Source organism: Gymnoscopelus microlampas, assembly GCF_963454915.1.
Source record: "Gymnoscopelus microlampas genome assembly, chromosome: 2".
Lineage (NCBI taxonomy): Eukaryota > Metazoa > Chordata > Actinopteri > Myctophiformes > Myctophidae > Gymnoscopelus > Gymnoscopelus microlampas.
In genome coordinates this window covers 27,684,144-27,709,485 of record NC_139939.1, presented here as the reverse complement: position 1 = coordinate 27,709,485, position 25,342 = coordinate 27,684,144, and the positions used below count along the sequence as shown (strand labels likewise).

General features: G+C 42.4%; 2 protein-coding genes across 2 annotated transcripts in view; one reads left to right on the top strand and one right to left on the bottom strand.

The window, feature by feature from the left end:
- ctnna2 (catenin (cadherin-associated protein), alpha 2) overlaps nucleotides 1-25,342 on the top strand; it is a 551,711-nt gene that overhangs the window by 349,600 nt on the left and 176,769 nt on the right. The window lies entirely within an intron of this gene.
- lrrtm1 (leucine rich repeat transmembrane neuronal 1) lies at nucleotides 2,590-4,582 on the bottom strand (the record flags this gene model as incomplete). The annotated part of the gene is made up of 1 exon (XM_084079525.1): nucleotides 2,590-4,582. The coding sequence occupies exon 1, from the start codon at nucleotides 4,165-4,167 to the stop codon at nucleotides 2,590-2,592; it is 1,578 nt and encodes a 525-aa protein (XP_083935651.1). The 5' UTR covers nucleotides 4,168-4,582.

Here is a 25,342-nt window from a genome sequence, read left to right as displayed (position 1 = left end):
AAAATATTACCTGAAAAGAACAGGGAAGGTGTTGGACTGCTGAAAGAGCATAATTTCTGACGAGGGTGACTGATAGCTGGATGGAGTTTCAACATAAATAGCTCCTCTGATCCACAGCGGATAATATGCTTTTGGACTTACTTGACCATCACTTTGCACACAATATACATTGAAGGAACCATCTCATTACGTATTAGCTTATTAGGAAATGATGCATTAAGCCTCGAGATGAGGGAAACAAATACTCACACCAGAATTGGCCTCTAAACAACAGTGCAATGTCCTGTTAAAGAGTTTAGGATTTCGGAATACAATAACTTTATGCAAGGTTTCACCTTTTTTCAGAAGAGATTTTGTTTTTAGTTTATAGTTGATTGATAACGTGTATCCTATTGGCACATGTCATGCAGATAGACACACATGGCTGTGCAATCTGGCCACACACAGACACGCTCGTGCTGAAATTTAGACACACATAGTCACAGACACAGGTGCATACAGGCGTGCATGCACACGCACTATGCAAACCAATTATGTCATGATAATGCAAACGCAACATCTTATTCGTGGGAGCTGACAGTGGGGCTAATTTACAACAATAACCCTCTTGTTTGATATACTGATTACGCCTGTGTGCGTGCGTCTATTTTTGTGTCTTTGTGCACGTGTTCGTTTGCATGCGTGATCGAATTGAACATAACTTAGCATCCCTATTATGGACATATTATAGGTGAACATTATGCAAAAAATAGCAGATCTACAAGCTCACAACGTGTTGCAACGTGACACGTTGTTGAGCTTAAAGATCAGCTGTTTCCAGTGAAGAGATTCTGTGCGGAAGTAAAACGAAAAGGAGGAACCAGACATAGATCTCTGAGGGACCCCGGTCAAACTGAAGCACATGGGGTTTAAGTGGTTAAACTACATATTGATGCTGCTGCAGCAGCAATAGGCCTACCGTAGGTCAGTGTGGAGAGTGTGTAGGATGTGGCGTGCTCCCTCCTAAACAATTGGCAGACGAGAGCTACAGTGTAAGAACATGCACACTAGAGAGCAGTCTGTGCCCTCGCTCTGCAGTCGTTGTGTGATCCTCGCTCTCCTCTCCACTTCACATTACCCACCATACTGTATGTACGTATTATTATGTCGCAGGATACAGGAAACACAACATCTGGTAGTGCAACGCATTCACACAAGGAATACCAGAGAAAAAAAAGGCATAGCATACCTCAAAATGGCCTTGTATTTTAAGGAACATTTCACATTACATGAAAACACAGTGAGGGATATTGTATGTGTTTATGTCCGTTTGAGACAACAACAGAAAAAAGCCCCGGTGTGGTAATCTTTCAACAAGGCTATTTTAGAGTGCATTTTGATTTAAAATGTGTAAGGCAAAGGCGTTTGCTGTCTCATGTATGCCCCCACTCAGTGAAAGGGGCTTACCGCTCTTGCATGACAGCCAAAGATTGTGAAGCAAGTGAGAGAAGCATAGCTATAGATCGTTGACGCTCTACTTTGTTTGTTTACTTGGATGGTGCACAAATAATCATATAATCATTATGAAAATATGCCATCTGATTAAAATGCAGGAGAAAAAAATCTATTTACAGAAAAGAAACGGGGAGGGAGGGGGGGGGGGGGGGGAAAGCAACTACAGCATTGATTGCGAGCCAACACAGTGAATAACATACATGAGAATTTAAGATAGAGAAAATGGTCTGAAATTCAGATAAGGTTCTTGGACCAGCTTAAACATTGGAAATGAGGTGCAGATATCGCACTGCCCCTTTTTATTTATTTATTTATTTTCCGTTGGACACACTGCAGAGACACACAAGCAAACGCTCTCCAGTCTAACAGCAGAAGAATTGCATCTCTTTATCATTCATCCTCTCTCAAAGGCTTTTCACACACTCAGAGCATTTTACTGTGAATAGCAGTTCATTTATTTAAACATTTTTTTTTGTAGTTTACAAAAGAACTAGAATAGCATCTTGCATCATTTTTTCCTCCACACTTGCATTTCTGTTTTAAACATATTTTACACATACTTTTATCTTTACATTTTTTAAATCCAACTGAAACATATACATATATATTTATATATTTTTTTAATCTTTTAAATGTCGTTTATCATTGTCAAATGTCGTGTTTGCCACATAGAAAGTGTTTGTTGTTGTGTCCCCAGTTTGATTCTTAGACAATGTTAGAATGTCCTGAAGTGGAAAGAAACGTTAAAGCTCAAATATCCATCCTGTGTGAGAGAAAAGCCTCATTACCCCACAACATATTCCTATTTGTGTTTCTGTAGAAAGTAAACAGGTCCAAGAGTCAGGTCCCGATTTCGCCCAGTATGGCCTCTTCCAGCCAGCAGTAAATCCACTGTAGTAGACTCACACCCATAAAGCCCACTCCTTCCGTCCAGGAAATAAAGCAGCACAGTGAGACGCAGTGTAAAAAGTGTCCAAAGGATCCCTCTATTCCATTTGTCCCATAATACCCCCTGCCCCCTCCTCCCTAATATATCCAAAAAAGGGCTTTATATCCAGATAAACACAGGTAAACGCACATACTCACAAAGCAGGGTCACACTTCACATTCCCGAGAAGGTTGCTGCTGACAGGTACACGAGCCATATTCGTTGATGATGACCAGGGCTCCCTCAATGTGGTTGGGTTTATAGTCAACATAGTATTCCGGTGTGGAAATCGCAGCCATCTGCTGCATGCTCTGCTTCTGCTTCTGTTTGCGGCGTTGGCTGCTGAAGCACTGCCTCAATTGTCTTATTCCGGCTGGAAAGCACTTCCAGGCCACGTAGAGCATTAGCACCACGATGAGAAAGGAGAAGATGAGCGCCATGGTGCCCGTCACCACTTTGTGGATCTGCATGGTGCTCTCCAGGTCGTCGTGGCCCACCGTGACAGTGAAAGAGCCCGTGACCACTTCTCCACCCTCACCCTCGTACGGGTTGGGTGTCACCGGGCCTGGGAACACCGGGCCACCGTGGGCCCGGTCTCTGGTGGAGGCAAACGGGCCTGCCGTAGTTGCCCCCATAGGTGGGTCTTCACACAGCTGAAAGGCGTACACAGCATCCAGCACGTCCTCTCCCTGTGCTATGTCCGGGCTTGAGCACAGTAACGAGCTGTCGTGCTGGCCACGGAAAGCGCTCAGCCAGGAGGCCAAGGCGCACACGTTGCGACTGCATTCCCACTCGTTGCCCGCCAGCGTGATGCTATCCAGAGAGGACCACGAGTCCAGGATGCGCTGGTCCACGGAGGTCAGCCGGTTAGAGTCTAGCATGAGCACCTTGAGGTTGGGTGCGCTCTCGAAAACGTGTGGCTCGATGTACTCGATTTCATTGGCCGACAGGTCGATCTTCTCCAGGAAATGCCAGGTCCAGTCCAAGGTGCTGACCACGATAGTAGCAAGATTGTTGTGCATATACAGAGTACGCAGGGAGATGAGGCGGGGGAAGTGGGCCAGGTTGACTTTAACCAGCTCGTTGTGTTCCAGATGCAACTCAGTCAGCTTGAACAGCCCAGCAAAGGAGTTCCGTGCCAGGCTCTGCAGTTGGTTGTAGCCCAGGTCTAGAAACTGCATGCTCCTGCAGTCTTGAAAAATCCGCACAGGCACGAACTTGAGAGCATTGTAGCGCAAATGCAAATTGGTAAGCTTTCTAAGGCCGTGAAACAGGTCTGGCTCGATAACCTGCAGTCTGTTGTAGGATAGGTCCAGAATACGAAGATTTGGGAGGGGCTTGAAAGTACCGTTGGGCAGACTTTCGATCCTGTTGCTGCTCAGATCCAGCTCTTTGACCCGCCGTAGTCTGTCAAAGGCACCCTCCTCTATTATGTCAATGTTGTTATGATCTAGGTAGAGCCAGGTAAGCTGTGACAGGCCAGCAAAATGGCCCTCACGCAGCTCTGTCAGGTTGTTCTCTCTCATGGACAGGCCCATGGCGCTGCTCAAGTTGCGAGGGATGTCTGTGAGGTTTAGCCCCTCGCAGTACAGCAGCTTGCTGTCGCAGCGGCACAGCCTTGGACAGACACCCTCTGCCAAGGAAACCATCCTCAGAAAAATGCCCAGTGAACACAGTATCAACCCAGGGGGCTTCCTCAGTGGCCACTTTAAGTACAGCCCAATTAGAAGGAAATCCATTAGCATAAATATCCAGGGATGGTGCCGAGAGAATGTCCATTGAATCGCTCTGGATATTATTTTGGCACCTTTCACATCGTAATTAATTGGCTCTCTGTCACAAAAATGCTCAATTTTTTCACTCGTCGTTAGTTCCTCTCCTATTTTGGTGTGAAAGGCAATATGATTATATTATGTATTTATTCTTACAAAGTAGGAATCCTTGTTGAAAAAAAGAAAAACGGAGAACAATAACAGGCAAGTCTCTTCGCTCATGTTAGATATCAAACGGCGTGTGGAGAGCAGAGGGGGTGAAAAAGCTGTCTTCATTGAGCGACCTCACATGAAAAGATTCCTACTCACCCCTATCCAGAGGCTGACAACCTCCATTCAGCGGCTCCCTTTGTGCCCTAACACTAATTATGTGCGAATCTAAAAAAGACCCCAGTGTGGTACAAATTTGCCCCCCCCTCCCTTCTCTCTTTTCAGTGGACAACCAGATCCTTGGCAGGCTTACAATGTCTTAGTTCTCCTCGAGTGAAAGAGCCAGAAAGAGAAGGAATCCAAGTAGCTTTCAGCGAGGTTGGTAGGAAGTGCAAGTTCCCCCACCGTCTGCATGCGTGAGCGCTGTCTGCTTTCTCTTGCTCCTCCGCAGTCCTCTGCTGCAATGATCAGAGGAGGGCACAGAGAACCAGGGAGTGGGAAAAAAAAAATACAAAGGGAAAAATCTTTTGAAAAATCGGGGATGGCCGTTTCCTCCTCCCCTTTCTGCTAAAGTTTAAGCCCGATCTGTCAACGCAAATGAACGTCCGTCACATAAAGCAGTCACTGACCTGTAAAGGTTTTACATCCATTCAAAACGGGTCATCATTCTTTTTCAGTGGCTGACGTTGTCAGAAGGAGGAGGGGAAAAAAAAAAGAGAGAGAAAGACCAGAAGAAAAAAAAATGTTTTTCTAGTGTTATTGGTATTCCTTAGTTTTAATGTCTCATCTCTGCTGGTAAAGCATCCGTTGCCTTTGCCTCCCCCACCGGCGCGTGACTCCTGTCCATCCCCTGGCTCTCGGGGAGGTTTCAGAGGCTGTGCTGTGGGCTGGAGGTGGTACAGCGGGGCTGTGGATAAGGGGCGGTCAGTGTGGGAAGAGAGAGAGAGAGGAGAAGGCTGGATCCGCTCGCAGCAGAGCGAGTGTGCACTGACAGCGCATGCAGAAGCACCTTCTGTTCACTGAGTGTCGTAAGCCACTCACAATTCAGACTGGTCGCTCTCTCGCTCGCTCGCTCGCTCGCTCGCTCCCTCGCTCTCTTTCCCTTGATCGCTCACACACTTGTTCGTGCTGATCCCCTCCCCTCTCTCTCTCTCTCCCCCCTCACTTCTCTTCCCTCCTCTCTTCTCGCTTGCTGTTTTTTTTCACTCCCTCTCTCTCTCTCTCTCTCTCTCTCTCTTTTTCTCTCGCACTCTCTCTCTCTCGCTCTCTCTCTTTTTCTCTCTCTCTCTCTCTCTCTCTCTCTCTCTCTCTCTCTCTACCTCCCTCCCTGACATTTACATATTCAAAAGGGGCTGGGCTTAAACCAGAAGCTTTAATGAAATCTCTCTCTCTCGCTCTCTCTCTCTCACTCTCTCTCTCTCTCTCTCTCTCTCTCTCTCTCTCTCTCTCTCTCTCTCTCCCCCTCCCTCCCTCCCTCCCTATCTATCTATCTATCTACAGTATCTCGTTAGTCTATCTCTCTTTTTTTCTCTCTATTTCTCTCCAGCTCTCTCCCTCTCTGCCAATAATGAATTGATACGTATCATATATGTTACTTTTGACACGGTTGCCAGAGAACAGCGTTCCCACCCTCTTTGGTGATGCATAATAATATTCCTGTATAGACTCAAGGGGTGTCCTATATCCACCTCAGTCCTCCAGCAGAGAACTGTGCCCGAGCATATTAATAGTGAGAAGAGGCTGATTCTGCATAATGCATGATGCAGATGTAAAATAATGGAATAATGTTATCAAAAGTATATGCGTGTGTGCACGCGTGCGTGCGTGTATGTGTGCTATGACAATTATTACACACGCCACATGACATTTAGCATTTAATCATTTTGTGTTTAATCATACTGACCAGCAGATAAATGTGGCATTGTATATCATGGTCAATTAAAGCCTTGGCACACCATTCCAAATGCAGATAATAATCTCTTGCGACTTACAGTAGCACTAGTATTGCATAAATATTCTCCTCTGGAAGTCCCCATCACCCCTCAGGGATCATTCCAAGCCTTATCATGCAGTATCCCCATTTTCAAGGACAATGAGCTGTGACAATTCCATACATGACGTGACTTATATAAGCCAAGCGTTTAAACCATGCAAGTAAAGCAACTTTTCCCCCCGTTCTCTGCCCTGTTTTGTTTTGTTTTGTTTTGTTCTGACAGATAGAAAATACTCTGTTACAAGTCAAAGTCCGGAATTCAAAATGTACCTGAGTAAAAGTACAAAAGTATTAGCATCAAAATGTACTTAAAGTACCAAAAGTAAAAGTACTCAAGATGCAGAATGTCCCATTTCAAGTTTTCAAATGTATAAAAATATGTTGTAAATAGCAGATCTACAAGCTCACAATGCGACAGAAGCCGTCATATGCATTGCCCTCTTATGTAATTGTAATGTACAGTCTAAAGCAGCATGTGAATATGCAATCTACCCCTCTAGACTCATCTTCAAATTGAACCCTATATTTTGCTATTTAGCGATATTAGTAGTTGTGGAAAGTAACTAAGTGCATGAGTACACATTTTGGCCATTTGAAAATAATCAATCTACAAGCTCACAATGTGTCGCTATTTTCAAAGGATTTTTATACATTTGAAAACTTGAAATGGGACATTCTGCATATTGAGTACTTTTACTTTTGGTGCTTTAAGTACATTTTTATGTTAATAATGTTGTACTTTTACTCAAGTATATTTTGAATTCCGGACTTTTACCTGTAACAGAGTATTTTACATATATTGCAGTATTGATACTTTTACTTGAGTAAAAAATTGGAGTACTTGTTCCACCACTGAATATTAGTCACTCATCTGGAGTGATCCTTCTGCTTTATGGGTTATTGAGAACATCCCCTGTCATAAGTGACGTGGACACCTTTGTGCATCAACACATTGATACACACTGTTACAATACATGTGTATAATGGCAAATTAAGGACCACTTATGCAATGTGACCTTTGCCAAGGTTAAAGGAACCTGTCTACACATGTAATTGGAGTGTCCTTCAATACCCATTGGAGAGGGTATGGATTGTCAGTTCTGTATTATTGTGTATGAAGGTAGCACTCATGTGCCCTGCAGCCCTTCTATTAAGTAAAATATAGGCTATTATTACCATTTTCCCCAAGTCAGCAAAAGAGAAGGACTTTCCTCATGGGTACGTTGAAATCAACTAAGAAATACATCTTGATAGCATGGATTGAACCAGTTGTATAAGGTCCATTGGCTGCAGTCATTTTCTATTCACAGCGTTGGCCATGCATTGCACATAAACGGGCGATTTTTCCTGTTAATGGTGTTATTTTTAGATTTTGCCTTTGTTTACATTTTATCCAAACGTCATTAAAACATGATCAAACTTATCTGAATAATTTAGTAAATGTTGGCGCAACATAATGGTGCAGTTAACTCACATCGACATTTGAATTTGATTTCAAATCAATATGCTTCTCTTACAGTATTTCCGTCTGTATTTGTCAAATCAGTCTCCACTTTCAAGTGGATTAAAACACAACAATGATGTAACATTTACAGATACATATCCACACCATGATATCAAACATGTTGGATTGAGGTTTATGCATATTGATTTCCATACCAGGGCCGGACTGGGACCAAAATTCAGCCCTGGCATTTTGGTCCGAACCGGCCCACCACCCCCCCGCGCCGTTTTGTCAACGGGGGGGGGGGGGGGGGGGGGGGGGGGGGGGCGTTTCACTGCTTCAGCTCAGCCCTGCACATGAACTCTGCAGCCGCACTGAGGCCCCTGTTGGAAAGCATCCCAGCCCAAACATTAACGTAACTAATAAATGGGCCGCGCGACCCGGAAATTAGTGTAATAATCCTAAAACGGGTGCAAAAATATTTAAAAAAAAAAAAAAAAAAAAAAAGTTTTTTTTTTTTTTTTTTTTTTTTGGGCCCAGTGGCCCACTGGCCCAGCGGCCCACCGGGCATTTGCCCGGTACGCCAAATGGCCAGTCCGCCCCTGTTCCATACCGTTCTGCAATGAATGGAATCAAAAGGCGTGAAAATGCTCATCAGTAATGTCAAGTATACCGTGAGTCATAGTCAATGCCAGACCGCCAATATGGATTTTTAACCCATAAGTACACTGTATACGGACACACTTATGCATATACTCATTCACTTCTTCTTAGGCTCTGGGGGGTCATACAGATATTACAGATTGCATTACATCAATAATTTAAATAAATAAATAATAAATACATTCATGAAATTTCCATTCCAATGTGCTACACAACTAAAATAGCAACACAACATCTGCACCGTAAATGGAGCCTGTTACGACTCAGCAAAACCAGGCCTACATACTGTACGGTAAGTTGACAGTCAATACAAGTGAAAAGTGATGGCATGTAGGATGAGATTTGGACAGATAAATGTGAAAGGCAGCAGACCATCCCAGCTTTTTTTAGACCAGGGTTTATAGAATGCCAAGTGTAGTGACAGGAAAGAGGACCTATGTGTGACAATCTCCATGACATGGGGAGAGAGAGAGAGGGGGGGAGAGAGAGAGAGAGAGAGAGAGAGAGAGAGAGAGAGAGAGAGAGAGAGAGAGAGAGAGAGAGAGAGAGAGAGAGAGAGAGAGAGAGAGAGAGTGAGAGTGAGAGTGAGAGTGTGAGAGAGAGAGAGAGAGAGAGAGAGAGAGAGTGAGAGTAAGAGTGAGTGAGTACGCCTTGGCCAAAAGTTGTGGGGCCGACATATTTTCAACTGAAAAGTGGTGAAGCCACCAGTGTTGCCAGATCTGCTTATTATAATTTCCCAGCAAGATTGTATTTGAAAATAGCAGATCTACAAGCTCACAACGCGTCGCATCGCAACGCGTTGTGAGCTTGTAGATCTGCTATTTTCAAATAGCTGATGTATACAGTATGTTAAAGTGCTCATGTGGCCCATAGTTGCTTCTTTTGGGCTGGTTTTCCTAGACATGGTTGCTTGTTTCTCTCACAGAATCTGGCAACACTGGATGCCACGTGTGAGGGGTTTTCAGTTGCAAAATATGTAATTTTTTTGTCAAGTGACACGGTTGTCTATGTAGGTATGTCAAATGACCTAGAATGTTATTTTCAAATCTGACAAGCTCCTTCTGCAACTCTATTATGTCTGTGATTAGTTTTGGTGCATGCTTTCTTCGCTGGCTCTCTCAACTGAAACATTTTCTTCTTTGCTGTCACAAGTTGTAGATAATGTCTGTGTGTATGACAGATGGAGTTCGATGGAGGAAAATATACAAAGCGTTGGAAATTGATCATGGTTAATGTAGCCAATACCAATGAATATCAAAATGTACCTTGATCAGAAATTAGGCACTGAGTAGTTTCCAAAACTACTTACTGAGATATTTATATATATAAATATATATAATATAAAATATAAATAAGTAAACATATTATACATAAATACATATGCGTTTACATATAAATATGCATCTCGAGTGTATTTAATAAATATCTCGCGTTCATGGCTTGACACACAGGCTCGTTCATGCAGGTAATTTGTGACGTAGGACGCAAAAAGGACACTAGGGCGCATGCTCATAACTCTATGGCTCCTCGAACCGACTCAGAAACGACCCAATAGTTCTACTTCCGGCAGACTTCCGGGTGCTTCAAAACGCTACTGAGCAATTTCATAGAAATGAATACCCATGGGTGCGGGGCAATCCGCCCTCTAGTTATATTATACCTCTATGGGTGACTCCCTGCAGGGCCTACAACCAATCATTGAATACCTACAACATTAAGCCCTCCCACTGGTGCACTTTGTTCGTGTTGGGCATGTTTATGAAACCATGCAGATAATCCAGGAATTGCCGTGATTAAACGTTAATGGAACGATTATTTATTCATTTATTTATGCACAGAACCACTCCATTGTGCCATGGAAAAGCTTTCATTTTGAGCTTTATCAGTATTCCAAAAGTGGATCTTTGAGCTGTTCCTGCCTTCATGTCAGTTTTGTAGATTAGAACAGAAAGATCTGCAACCAAAAGGATTCTATTTAACCCATTAATACCTGGAACGCATCCGTGTCACTTTAGATTTCTTTGGCTATTCAAAAATAGCAGATATACAAGCTCATAGCGCTATGAGCTTGTATATCTGCTATTTTTGAAAAATCTTGAACCTTTTTTTTTTTTTTTCTTCTTCTTTTCAAAAAACTGTTAGGATAAAAAAAAAAAAAAAATCGCTTCAGGTCTCAATGGGTTAATGCAGGGATGTTCCAAACAACACAGGCTCTTCTGTGCTGCCTATGTCAGTAAAATGCACACACACGCACATACTATACGCACACAGACACACGCACACACGTAAGCACACCTATTACAGATGGATGATAAATAAAGATACCATGGATCTTTGAAAGATAACCTTGATTGTTCCTTCAGTCTAACTCATTTCTGCTTACACGTCAAAACATTTCTATGCACAAACCATATCTGCATACTAATTGTTTTCTTTTTTTCTTTTACGACTCTACGTTCTCTAGTTTGAGGGAGGTAAACATTAATTTTTATCAGCGGTGCCACTGAGCGGTAACACACATCTGACAAACAGCAGCAAAATTGTTACAGCTTGCGCCACAGGATTAAAAAGGTGGGCCTAAAGCCTATAGTCCAGAACAATGGTGATTTGAAACTTTCTCCCAAGTACCTCCAAAGCTGTGGTTTGCAACATTCTAAAACTGGACAGTCCACACCAAGGCGACGAGCAGAGATCATTTACCATTTCCATTCCTGTGTCCGTGAACCTATTATTGTATACTCTTATATATAAAAAATATAAAATAGCTACTGTATATGCTCTCCCTTACTTTCTCTCAATTGCTTTTTCTCTCTCCCTTTCTCCATCTCTCTCACAGGCAGGTGGGCGCGGTTGAAATAAAAAAAAGATAAGCCCACGCATCACTAGTGCATTTGTGTGTGTGTGTGTGTGTGTGTGTGTGGTATATTTGCCTAGACAGAGAGAGGAAGGGGAGATGAGGATGAGAGAAGGGGAGCACAACCTTTATTTTCTGTTAATTACACTGAATGTTGGTCCTGAACATACCGTGCGTGCGTGCGTGCGTGCGTGCGTGTGATTAACCCATTGAGACCTGAAGCCGATTCTACATGTCTCCTAAATCCCAACAGTTTTCTGAAAAACGTATGTTTCTATATCAGTGGTGCTCAATCTTTTTCATGTCAAGGACCCCCAAAATGATACGTATTTGGCCGCCGACCCCCATCAAAACATTTTGTTCAGGGACCCCCAGAAGCAAAGATTTGAGTTAAAAATGTTCGCTTTACAAATATATATATTCAAAGATTTGCACACATTTTCACAATTTTCCAAAAATAGCAGATCTACAAGCTCGTAGCGCGGCACTCGGTGCCGCGCTACGAGCTTGTAGATCTGCTATTTTTGAATAGCCCAAAGTGTAAAATAATGCTTTTTAGCTCAAATCTAAAAATGACACAGTTCCAGGTCTCAATGGGTTAATATGTTGAAACCCTTGCGACTCAATCAGCCAGCGTCCGCTGACCTGCAACAGGGTGATTCAGAGCTGCTGCGACCACAGCACCAATGTTATTGCATTTTACCGTCTATGGCTGTCTAGGTGCTCTCTCAAGTCTCACGACCAAATAAAGGGAAGTGGGATGTAATATGTGTGTTTGTCGGTTAGATACAGGCATGGCTGACATTAGTCAAACTTGCACACTGTTAGCAGAATATTGCTGACACACCCACATCCGCTGCAAATGTTTTGGCTCACAATGCTTGGGAATCTCGGCGCTGATGAGATATTTCATTAGTGCCGCCCGTGTGGAACTCACTGCACTGGGTAGTTATCTGGAAAGAGTGTTTAGAGGTGTGTTCTGTCAGTATATCAGAATTGTGTAGGCTGTAACTATTTGTTTGTGTTTTTTTTTTTGCTTATTTCTCCATGCCAAACATTGGGGATGTTTTAATTTAAGAGAGAGAGAGAGAGAGAGAGAGAGAGAGAGAGAGAGAGAGGTTACAGTCAGGTTACAGTCAGGTTGCGTGCCTCTATGTGTTGTACATCATCTCAGTCAGTTGACTCAGTCTATACAATCAGCCCTTGTGGACATCTAAAGAAACTGATATTCCCTTTAATGAATAACAGAAATCAGCACAAATGCTGTTGCTATGGTTGCCGTTGCTGTGAGTCATTGTCCTCCCTTCATCCACATCCTCCATGAAAGCCACCTCATTAGCTGTTTTCTTTCTTTATGTCTTTCTTTCTTTCTTTCTTTCTTTCTTTCTTTCTTTCTTTCTGTCTTGGTGGTTGTGTCTATGAGACAAAGTGATGATAAATGCCCCCCCCCCACCTACACACACGCACGCACGCGCACACACAACTGCCCAACCGTGAACCACTTTAACCTGGGGCATGCAGGTCCTTATAGGCAACAAAAAAAACGGTTTTAAGATAATCGCCAATCAATGTGATGCGTTGGGAGCCTGTAGATTGGCTGTGTGCATCGTATTCATCATACGACTAAGTACAGCCAAGGGGCTTAAGTGGTTAAATGTGTAAGTGTCATGTGACTAATGGGACTTGCATTCTCAAACATTCACCTAGTGGCCAGGTTCAACCTCCCACCGACCACTCAGGATTAAAACAATGCTGGGATTGATTTGGCAGCCTTCAATGGCCATTAGTCCGTAAGCTACTGTAACATGCTATGGATTGGAATAGCTGTTGGACTAGTGCTAAGCAGCAGTTTGAGTCGTTGTATTTTCACAATTGTTTTTAAATGTATCATGGTTGGAAATTAATTAGGACCCGAGCTCTGCACCAGTGCAAAGCCCTATTGAAATGCAAGGAATTATTCTTTGCAGAAATGAATCACATTTTTGAGGGCCTAAACGTACTCAAAAAGTTGTAAAACTTTGCAGACTCATCATAAGTGGTGAGAAATGTTGTATTTTATCTTGAAAAGGGCCGTGTTTCACTGCCAAACAGGAAGTGAAAATAGCCGATCTACAGGGTCAAGTTTTTCCTTTTCTTTCTATGTAACTTTTGTAGCCACTTGCGAGTAGCCTCATTGGACTCGGTTTAGAGTCCTTGTTTTTCATTGCTGTTGGTTAGCCCCACCCACTGTTGTGATCGGTCAATATTTGATCTTTTGCCATAACTTTTGCACAGTTTGTCGTACAGTCGTGAGTCGCCTCAATGGATTCGATTGAAAGTCCTTGTCCTTCATTGAAGTTACTTACAGCAGCTCTGCCCTCGTTTCTGATCGGTCAAAGTTTAAGAAAATCTATTTTTTTTCTAAATAAAAGCCCTAAAATAGTTTTTCATTATAAAAGCCATAGACGTTACAAAAACATGTACACTGAAAAATACCTACCCTGCTACAACAATATCTGAAAGGTGACAAACAACGTTAACAAAGTACTCCTGTGGTAGTATAGTAGTTTATTTTGGTCATAAAATGGACCCGGTCATCGCTGCTTGCAACTTTAATTCATGTTTTGAGTTATGATAATAGTAGCATAATGAGGGAGAATTCAGGATGATTTCTTTATTTATTTTTATTTAACAATTACTGCTCAAAGCCTTTTTAATTTATGGTTACACATTCAGCAATGCATCAACGCGATATTCAACCTAAAGCATTAATGAATTTTCTGAAATTACTTTGTGCTTGAGAAAGTTGAAAGTCTTGAACTGTATTTGTTCAAGCCGTGCTCGACTTTTCCTCGTTTCTAATTTATAACAGGTGTTGGACAAATGGACACAGAAGTAGAGGCAGCCCCTCCCTGTGATATATTGTCTTGTTAAAGACGAGGCTTGCACCACTTGTAAAAAAGATCCTCATTGTGGTTTCTGGTTTCTATGAACATAGTTCTCAAATTACCCCTCTAATTGTTTCTAATGATCTAAGTTGAAAGTAAGAATTCACAAGTGCTCTGTATTAGTGCTGCTTGACCTTCAATAGTTGAACCTCCAAACACAATACATTTGGCTATCCAAGCAATTATACTTTTAAATGGTATTTGTCGTGATGCCCGGGGGGAAATTACTTCTCAGCATTTGTCCCATCCACATTGGGGGCAGCGTGCAGCCCCAAGGGGCCACAAGGTGTTTTAAGTGTCTCGCTCAGGGACGCTTGTACACAAAGCTGGAGGAGTTGGGGATCAAACCGGGGACGTTAGGGTTCCCAGACAGCCACATCCCGAGCCACTGTAATCCTACTATAATTCTAGTAACCTCTGTCTGTAGTGGTGACTGTCTGTAGTGGTGAAGCCGGTTCTCCTCAGTGGCTGGAGCAATTGCTCTGATTTTGCACACAGCCATTGACCATTACCATCTGAACTTAACTGTGGAGCCCATTTTTCAATTTCATCAAATCTCAGCTTCTTATTAGCGTTTATGTGTGAAAGAATGTCGCCTCCCGGGTTGCCAGATCATGTGCGCATATCCCCCCACGGATGCGCCGACCGGGTATGGTCTAGTATACATAATTCCTATTGCTTGATTGTGGTGTTCTGTATATATTCATGAAAACCACGCATTATTTAGGGGGCGTGTCCCCCCCCCCCCATACTGGGAAAATGGCAATATATATATATATATTCTTTTTATTAACCCATTAAGGCCTGAGTCCGATTCTTAAAATGTTTTCTAAATCCTAACAGATTATTTTTTACGATTTTTCAAAAATAGCAGATCTACAAGCTCATAGCGCGGCACTCGGTGCCGCGGTATGAGCTTGTATATCTGCTATTTTTTAATAGCCAAAGAAATATAAAATGACACAGATGCGTTCCCGGTCTTAATGGGTTAAGCCTGCCAACAGAACTCTTATTTCCCATGTATTTGTAATTTAATTCCATTCATCAAGGATAATTGTGTGGAAGTGCCTCTTCCTCGCTTGTCTTTTGCTTGGCCTGGGTTAACCTCTTCTTAAATCTTTGTGGCTTGTGTCTTACGGTTTATTGGTTTGATAAGGCTATAATATCTCAAGTTTCAGGTAACTGTGCAGAGCTGTCAGCTCACACGCTTTCAGTGAGTTGACAAATGACCCCGCTCTACATTTATTCACCACCTCGTACGCCTTGTTCTTAACTCGCTGATATCTCTGCGTGTATCAAATCAAAATGATCGTCAAGGTCAGTCCTTGTTCGTCTGGTGCAATCAAAGCATGGTTACTGCGCGTCTTTGTTATCCAAGCTGTTCTCGGTCATTTAACCCATTAAGACCTCGAACGCATCTGTGTCACTTTAGATTTATTTGGCTATTCAAAAATAGCAGATATACAAGCTCGTAGCGCGGCACCGAGTGCCGCGCTACGAGCTTGTAGATCTGCTATTTTTGAAAAATCGTGAAAAATGTGTGCAAATCTTTGAATATGTATTGTTTTAAAGCGAACATTTTCTAACTCAAATCTTTGCTTCTGGGGGTGCCTGGACCAACATATTTTGAGATGGGGGTCGGTGGCCATACATATCATTTTGGGGGTCCTTGGTCTTAATGGGTTAATTCCCTCCAATGTCTTCAGTAACATGTTGTATGTACAGTAGGCCTACTAGAGGTGTGTGTGAGTGCGTGCGTGCGTGTTGGACAGTTGGACAGCATGCAAATCAAACCCATTTTTGCCACAATTTTCTATGCGTTTTGCATCCCGTCTGTTAGTCACCGCCATGTATGACATTCTCATGTAATGGCTGGCTGTCTCTGTGCCATGTCACCAGAGTGAGTTGACAGAGGGGTCATGCGAGACTCATAATTAACAGCATCTATGATTATAGATCCATTATTTAAATCCTCTGTTGAGGCAGAGGACGTCCAACCGTTTGACAAGCCCAACCAAACAAGACAGATGATGACTAATTGGCCCGTTACAGAGATAATGTAATGGGGAGGCGGGGGGGGGGGGGGGGGGGGGGGGGGGAGCTGGGTTGGGGGTCAGTGCAGGGAATTACCCCATGGACTGCCTGTCATTGGTATGGGGGAGAGACCACAAGCCATGGCCATGCATCTGCATCAAGGGTATAACCTGCAGCAGATGGCAAACAACTTGAACCCTGGGATGCCTATTCTGGGGGCAAACATTTGGCGAAAATAGCAGCTCTACAAGCTCAAAACGCGTTGTTGCGGCACGTTGTGAGCTTGTATGTCGGCTTTTTTATGTAACAGATATACAAGCTCACAATCGCTGTGCAGAGTGAGAACAGGAGGACCCTTAGTGGAGAGCCCTGGGTGACTGGTCAAATTGTTATAGGGTTTAAAGGTAATTTAAGTCATATTTTTGACAAAATATTACTAACACAATAGTGTTTTTGTTAAAATGTTGTAGATATTATGTTAGCAATTATTGCTGTAGAGTGCTTGGACAATAGTCCGCCCGTCTCTCCAGCTCTTTAATAAACAGTAAATACATTTTCAGATGGGTTGCCAATTTTAGCCAATCAGGAGAGAGTAGGCTGCGCTACCCATTTACCTAGCCTGGTATCCAGCCTGCTTCGCTACGTTCGGCGGACTCTTTTTTCTCTCTTCGCTTCTCAGTCTGGAATGCCTCCTATCTCCAAGGGAGGCGGGACATGGCAAACGTTTCGAGTCGTGCCGTGGCTTCTGATTGGTCTGTGGTGCGGGGCGGGACAAAAAAACAGTGTGATCGTTGTGATTCGTCATTCGTTTGAACAACATCCAATCAGCAACGACGTTGCCTAACGTATATGTAGTTCCAGTGTAGTTCTGCAAAACGAGTCAATGGGGTGCATTCCAGACTGATAAGCGAAGAGAGAGAAAAAAGTCCGCCGAACGTAGCGAATCAGGCTGGATCCCAGGCTACCATTTACCAGTGTTCCAGTTCCAATTTTGTCACTTTTGTCCGATGTCACTTGTTTACCCTATGAGTTCTCTCAACTGATTGGATCAAACTGGTATCCCAACCTGATAATGCATGTTCTGTTTATTAAAGACCTGGAGAGACAGAGACCCATGTTACTGAACAAACATTCTATTGCAATGATTGCTATTAGAATATAGAGCTTCATCAGTGCCCATACCCTACGTGGGGTTTGCCAAAGGGCCTTTCTGTGTGGAGTTTGCATGTTCTCCCCGTGTCCCCTAGGGTAGGTACCCTCACAAAAAACAGAAAGTAATCCTGGTCACTATACTGCCTCCCCCTGGTCAGCTGGGGCGCCTGATGGAGGGGAAAGGAACTGGTTGGAATAACGTGTTCCTTCCATGTGCTGCGTCCTACCGGGGGAAACTCCCCCACGTCAGGTGATAAGAAGCGGCCTGCTCACTCCTCATGCATTGAAGGAAGCGTGAGCTCAGTTTGGGGCTCTCAGCAGGCTGGCAGAGGGAGAGTAGTGCCCAGGATTACAAGCTTAGGCATTGGCACTGGGTGAAAAGATTTGACAAAATCGTGGGATAAAAAATGTGAAAAAAAAGAAAAGAATATAGAGCTATTTAATACTTATTTTAACAAAAAGCTATCCTTTACTGCACCTTCAAGTGGTTATTTTTGACAGGGTTAGCAGTGTAGGATGGGAGAGATGTTAGCAGCTAACAAGGATACATTTTCACTGTGCTTGTTTTCTTTTCTTTTCTTTTTTACATGCATTTATTTACATGCTTTCAAGAGTCCTAAGCAAGGACATGAGTGTATCATGTGCGTGACAAAACGGAAATTGCTCAGTGTTTAGACAGTCCAACTAAGGATTGACCCAGTGAGTGGTTCTTGTCTGTGTGCCTCTTGGGTTTCTGACACCATGCACAGACATATCCCACTCTACTCTCCTTTCTGTTTGATCCAACTAATATTGACCAGGGCTCCAGTAAACACAACAAAGAGACGTACCTTCCCGCTGTGTAGCAGAGGGAGCATGGTTGTCAACTGTGGGTTACAACTCCTAGCAACATGTTTTTGTGTGACTGCGGAGACAGGACTATCCACTACATTAACTACTCGAATCCTATAGCATCTATATTCTGCGGATAACATTTGGCGAAATTAGCAGATCTACAAGCTCATTTTTACTTAAAGGAGTAGTTCACCCAAAAAATGACTTATTTTCTATCAATTGCACACCCCATGAAGCCTTGAATCCATGGATTTATTTTTGTTTTTGTCCCATTCCTAAGCCAATGATTTGATTCCCGTCTCCTACCGGCTAATGTATCTGGTAGGGAGACACAAAGTAGATTATTTGTGTCTCCTACCGGATACACACCCGGTCATCAAATTATTGGCTTAGGAATGCCACAAAAACAAAAATAAATCCATGAATTCAAGGCCAATAGGGTGTGCAATTGATAGAAAATAAGTCATTTTTTGGGTGAACTCCTCCTTTAAGTAAAAGTAGCAATACCACAATATAGAAATACAAGTAAAAGGCCTGTGTTCAAAATGTTACTTGAGTAAAAGTACAAAAGTATTGGCATCAAAATATACGTAAAGTACCAAAAGTAAAAGTACTAAAATGTTTCAAATAATTTCAAATAATTGTAGTGGAGTAAAAGTACAATATTTGCCTCTGAGATATAGTGGAGTGTGATAAATAATGTGGTGAATGTGGTAAAAGTACTGAAAACTGGAAATACTCCAGTAAAGTAAAAATACCTAAACATTTTACTTAAGTACAGTACTTGAGTAAATGCTGTTAGTTACTTTCCACCACTGTTTGTAAGCTTGTAGATCGGCTATTATCGGCCAAGAGACGTTGAGCAACAGGAGGGCGACCTACAGTACAGTATAGAGCCCTTGGGAATCCAGTCGACTAAGTGTAGAGGGTTTAAGTGGTTAACAGAGAAATCGGTGCAGCATTATCGTCAGTGATTGGCGTGTTGAGGCCTCAGCGTTGGTTTGATGGCTTATTGGCTTAGAGATGGAGTCCACCACTCAGTGCCAAGCACACTGATAAGGCAGATACGACAGTGTTTTCCACCCTCCATGGCGCACTATACAGTTACTACAATAATAGATGAGAGGCCGTGGGTACAGTATATCTTGATTATATCACAGCTATGGGTGTTGTTAAACCCTTAAGACCTGGAACGCATCTGAGTCATTTTTTGATTTGAGCTAAAAAAGCATTATTTTACACTTTGGGCTATTCAAAAATAGCAGATCTACAAGCTCGTAGCGCGGCACCGAGTGCCGCGCTACGAGCTTGTGGATCTGCTATTTTTGAAAGATCGCGAACATGCGTGCAAATCTTTGAATATATATTCTCTTTTCAAGCAAACGTTTTGAACTCAAATCTTTGCTTCTGGGGGGGTCCCTGCAACAAAATATGTTGAGATGGGGGTCCGCGGCCAAATACATATAATTTTGGGGGTCCTTGACATGAAAAAGTTTGAGAAACACTGATATAGAAACATACGTTTTTCAGAATTCTGTTAGGATTTAGAAGACATTTTGTTGAATTGGAACCTCACAGGTCTTAATGGGTTAAACGCCCTTAGCCATGATATCATATGATATATATCATGGCCTCTGGAGTATTATTGCTGTTATTGCGCCGCTACCTAACACACCTTGGCGGTGGATTACTGTGATTATACAGCAGAGGATTCCAATCTGCTCCATTGGGGGAGTTCTAATTTGACCGTTGTTACAATGTGTGGCTCAGGCCGTTTTACAGCTTTAAATCTGATCGATATTCTGTTCTATTCATAGTGTGGTTAAATGTAAACAGGATTATACTGCCCTGCTGCGTCACACAGTTAATGATAGGCTATGAGGTGTGATTGTTCAGGTTGCGTGCACAGCGCCACGTACTGTATACTGGCTAACAACAAAGACCAGGGTTATTAGATTAACCCTTTAAGACCGCGAAAGCATCATTTGGGTCATTTGAAGATTTCTTTGGCTGTTCAAAAATAGCAGATCCGCAAGCTCATAGCGCGGCACTCTGAGCTTGCAGATCTGCTATTTTTTGAAAAATTGTGAAAATTTGTGTAAATCTTGGAATATGTATTTTTTAAAGCAAACATTTGTAAAAAGTTTAGTTCCAGGGACCCCCAGAAGCAAAGATTTGAGTTACAAATGTCACTTAAAACACTTAAACACTTAAGTTATAAATGTCCGCTTAGAAAAAAAAGTAAAAAAAAAAAAAAATCAGGATTTTTCAAAAAATAGCAGATATACAGTACAAGCTCGTAGCGCGACACTCAGTGCCGCGCTATGAGCTTGTATATCTGCTATTTTTGAATAGCCAAAGAAATAAAAAAATGACAGAGATGCGTTCCCGGATTGAATGTTTTAAAGAATGCGATGTGGAACTTCACTGCAGGTTCACTCCAGGTTGCTACAGTAAAGATAAAGCCCCATAATTGGAATGGCATCCAGAAAGTGATTAATATTGCACGGCCAATGTCAATGGTGCGGTGGTGTTATGATATCTGTCTATGTGCTATGCTGCGTTAGAGGGCTGTGGTTCTGTGGAGCGCGACGTGCGGGGGTGCTATGATGCCTCGGAGTGTTTGTTTTAGATATGCATCGTTACATGATGCATCTTAAACATTTCACTTGGTTTGTTTCTTTATGTGTATTGCCATCCCTCGATGTCTTCAGATGTTGTGGTGGTGCGCGCTCTTTAGTCTTTTTGTGCGCCGTACCAGTTGAAACGCGTCTGGCTTCAGAGGCCACATCAAACAGTGTTTTGTGCCGGAGCCCCCTCACTGCCAAAGGAACTTTGTTCTGTTGTCAGATGAAGCAGAAGCCCCACTGAGAGTAACAGGCCCCCCTTTCAGAACACCAGCTATCTGCGGCAACCCCCCCGCCCCCCCCCACCCCCCGCTGTCTACATTTTGATACTCGTATTCTGGCTGTCCCCCAAAAACCCTGAGAAGTAGTCCATTGCCCCCCTCATGTACAGTCAGACAGGACCGCTGTCCACTTTCATGTTGGGATTAAGCCAGAGCAGAATTAATTGATTAATGTATTAATTCATTAATTCATAGCTTATGCTGGACCCAAGGGGCGTCCTGGGAGCCCCGGCACACGTTTCCTTTGGTGTTTTGGCTCAGCATCCTCAGGTTAAATATGGCGGCTATAGTTTAGCGGGTATAGAGAGGCGCCATCCGGTAATCAGTTCACCTGGTTTTCCTCCTTATGTGTCCCTGAGCAAGACACATAGTTCTCATCATGACCATCTGACTGGCCGATCAGCTGGATGAAGCTGGAACTGAATTTCCCCTGCAGGATTATGAAGGGATTATAAGGTTTACAAAGTCCCAAATCATATTTGTTCAACTTGTCTTAAACCGTGCCACGTAAATGCACCACGGCACTTTCAACGAGGCAGCTTTATTTTGGGCAATTTCCCAATAGCAAACATACAGTAACAGATCTATGAGCAACACTACGTGAAGATGCATAATGCATAGGCTACTTTAGCTATTTTAACTATTGTCACACAGCACAATTGGCCTTAAGTACTGTAGAGAACCATGGTTTTACCAGACTCTCTATGCTTATTGTTAGCCACACCACCAATAGTCAGCAAGACAATAACCTAGCAAGAAGAGACAAACACACACACACACACACACACACGCACGCACGCACGCACGCACGCACGCACGCATGCACGCGCGCAGATCTACTCCTACTCACACTGCACTTTGCAGTCACTGTGCTATTGTCTTCTTGTGCCTTGGCTAGTCCTATTTATATCCGAATAACAGACAATATCAAATAATAAAACAAGTTCTGTGGCTTTGTGGTACTTTATAAGGAGCTTAAAGCATACATACACATCCACTCTGGTGATCAGCTGCAGGACAAACAGAACCTATAAAGAGTCTGGGAGTTATTAGCTCCCAATGTTTAATGCAAATTCACATTTTGATCCTGTGTGGATCGAAATGTTGATTTGCATTAAACAGTAGGAACCATTGGTGGGAAAAGTACACAAATGTTTTACTTAAGTATCAATACTGCAGTGTAGAAATACTGTTACAAGTAAAAGTAAGGTATTCAAAATGTACTTGAGTAAAAGTACAAAAGTATTGGTATCAAAATGTACTTAAAGTACCAAAAGTAAATGTACTCATTGTGCAGAATGTCCCATTTCACAAGATCAAAATGTATAAAAATCTTTTGAAAATAGCCAATCTACAAGCTCACAATGCGTCGCATCGCGAGGCATTGTGAGCTTGTAGATCGGCTATTTTCAAATGGCATAAATATATATAGGCTGAAGTGGTTAATGTATGTTTTGTGATAATAATCTAAATCTGCAAAGTAACTAAAGCTGTCAAATAATTGTAGTGGAGTAAAAGTACAATATTTGCCTCTGAGATGTAGTGGAGTAGAAGTAAAAGTATTGGAAATGGGAAATACTCCAGTAAAGTAAAAACAAATCCTCAAAAGTGTACTTAAGTATACAGTACTTGAGTAAATGTACTTAGTTAATTTCACACCACTGATGCAGGATGGCTCCTTTTTACAGTAGCCGATTTTGAACAAGAATTCCATTGTTCGTAATCGAGCGTACAGAGTATATTCTGATGATGTGAAATGACACGTTCAGTCATCGTCTGGTGACGTCAACACAGAAGACAGCCATTCTTTTGCCGCATTGATCTCCCCCATATCGGAACAATGGGATCCAGGTTTAACATTTAATTTTAACAGTATTTCAGGGCCTTGACTTTCAATAATAATTTGGATTCCACATTTACATTGGCCTTTATTTTGGCGTGTATGCGTGCGTGTGCGTGTGCGTGTGCGTGTGCGTGTGCGTGTGCGTGTGCGTGTGCGTGTGCGTGTGCGTGCGTGTGCGTGTGCGTGTGTGTGTGCGTGTGCGTGTGCGTGTGCGTGTGTGTGTGTGCGCGTGCGCGTGTGCGTGTGCGTGTGCGTGTGCGTGTGTGTGTGTGCGTGTGTTCATGTAAAGTTTGATTTGCTCGATTTTGAAATGTCATTTCATGGTATGATCATAAACTACGATATCTTTGGGAAATAATCTGTTTGAAGACGTCTGTCAAAGAAAAGACAACATTTACAATTCAGTGGGTTTTTTGGGAGCATTCAAAAGATAAGTAAGTTTGCAGTCGCATGTGATAAAATGACACCAACATCAGCTGGGAGCTAAACAATAACATCTGGCACTCGAGAGTGATTTGTTTTGCCTTTGAGCACAGACAGGGCCACACAGTCCCCTACACAGTAAAATCGTAGGCGTTAATTTCACTCTTGAGATTGTACAAATGGAACCAAATAGACATGTTTATTTGGTTCCAGTTGTGCACTCTCTGAGTAAACCCGTTAGACCTGGGACGCGTCTGTGTCATTTTTTGATTTGAGCTAAAAAAGCATTATTTTACACTTTGGCTATTCAAAAATAGCAGATATACAAGCTCATAGCGCGGCACCGAGTGCCGCGCTATGAGCTTGCAGATCTGCTATTTTTGAAAAATCGAGAAAATGTGTGCAAATTAATATATTTATATTATTTTAAAGCGAACATTTTTAACTCAGATCTTTGCTTCTGGGGGGTCCCTGGAACAACATATTTTGAGATGGGGGTCGACGGCCAGGTCTGTGTGTATGCTATTCACTGACATCAGTGTACCAGTCTGGGAAAAACACAATTCCATATACAGTATATTGAATGGCCCTGGTAATGCAATTATTTAACAAAAAAACAAACATACAAATTAATCTTGTACGGAATAATTGACAAAATGATTTGTCAAAAAGCGGATAATCAAATGAATAAGCATCATTGCATACCAATGTACAGTATAAAAGATGTCCCGCAGGCTGCATTTAGATGTGTGCTCCCATATAAATTCCATCTATTTATGCACAGCAGTATACAGACACAGTAGTAAACCACACTTACTGTACCACACTCCTTCATGATGCATGTGTTTGGAGTCGTTGAAAAGGTATCACCTCAACAGGTTTACAGGTGTAAAAACATGGCTGAAATATGGCTCCGATCAGTTTTTATGATATCTTGGAAATAAAAATGAAGTGTGAAATACTTTCTGGATTGCATGGCCAATGCCCTCCGGGCGTTCCTGCTCAGTAGGGCATCACTGCCGAAGACCATATTGCAACTTGATCGGCTTCATTCACAAACTATTCACCTCGTTACTTGTTATTGATCGCTAAAGATTGCACTGGGAGACCATGCCATTATTAGACTATTGTCTTGTTTTTTCTTTCGTTTTTTTTTTTTTTTTACTTTAACCTATTAAGACTGGTAACGCGTCTGTGTCATTTTTAGATTTCTTTGGATTTAAAAAAAATAGCAGATATACAAGCTCATAGCTATATATCTGCCTTTTTTTTTATCGTGAAAATAACACACAGCAAACATTTGTAAAATATTTTGTTCCAGGAACCCCCCAGAAGCAAAGATTTGAGTTACAAATGTTCGTTTTAAAAATGTATACATTATGTATATATTCAAACTAGCAGATCTACAAGCGCATAGCGCGGCACTCGGTGCCGCGCTATGAGCTTGTAGATCTGCTATTTTTGAATAGCCAAATAAATCTTAAAATGACACAGATGCGTTCCTGGTCTTAAATGGTTAAGGAATGGAATATAACAATATCACAGACGTATAATGTATTGAAGAAGACATTGTGAAACAGCACGATCATTGCAGAGGAACTTTTTTATTTTTATTTTTTTTCATAATAAAGTTAAGGCTAGGCAGCTCCCGTGGGATGGCAGGCGCCAGGACTCTCTATTCCACTGCTGCTGCTGCCACTGCTGCCAGGCGGCGAGGCAGCAAAGTTGCTGTCATGTGTACGGTGGAAATAATAGAAGCGACAGTGGTACTGCTCTTTGGTGTGTAACGCCCTTTACCAACAGCCATCCAAAAGTGGATCGCTGTTCTATTTATTACCCGAATCTACCTAGTGTGTGTGTGTGTTCAGTTAACCCATTAAGACCGGGATAGTATCTGTGTAATGTTTTTATTTTATTTGGCTA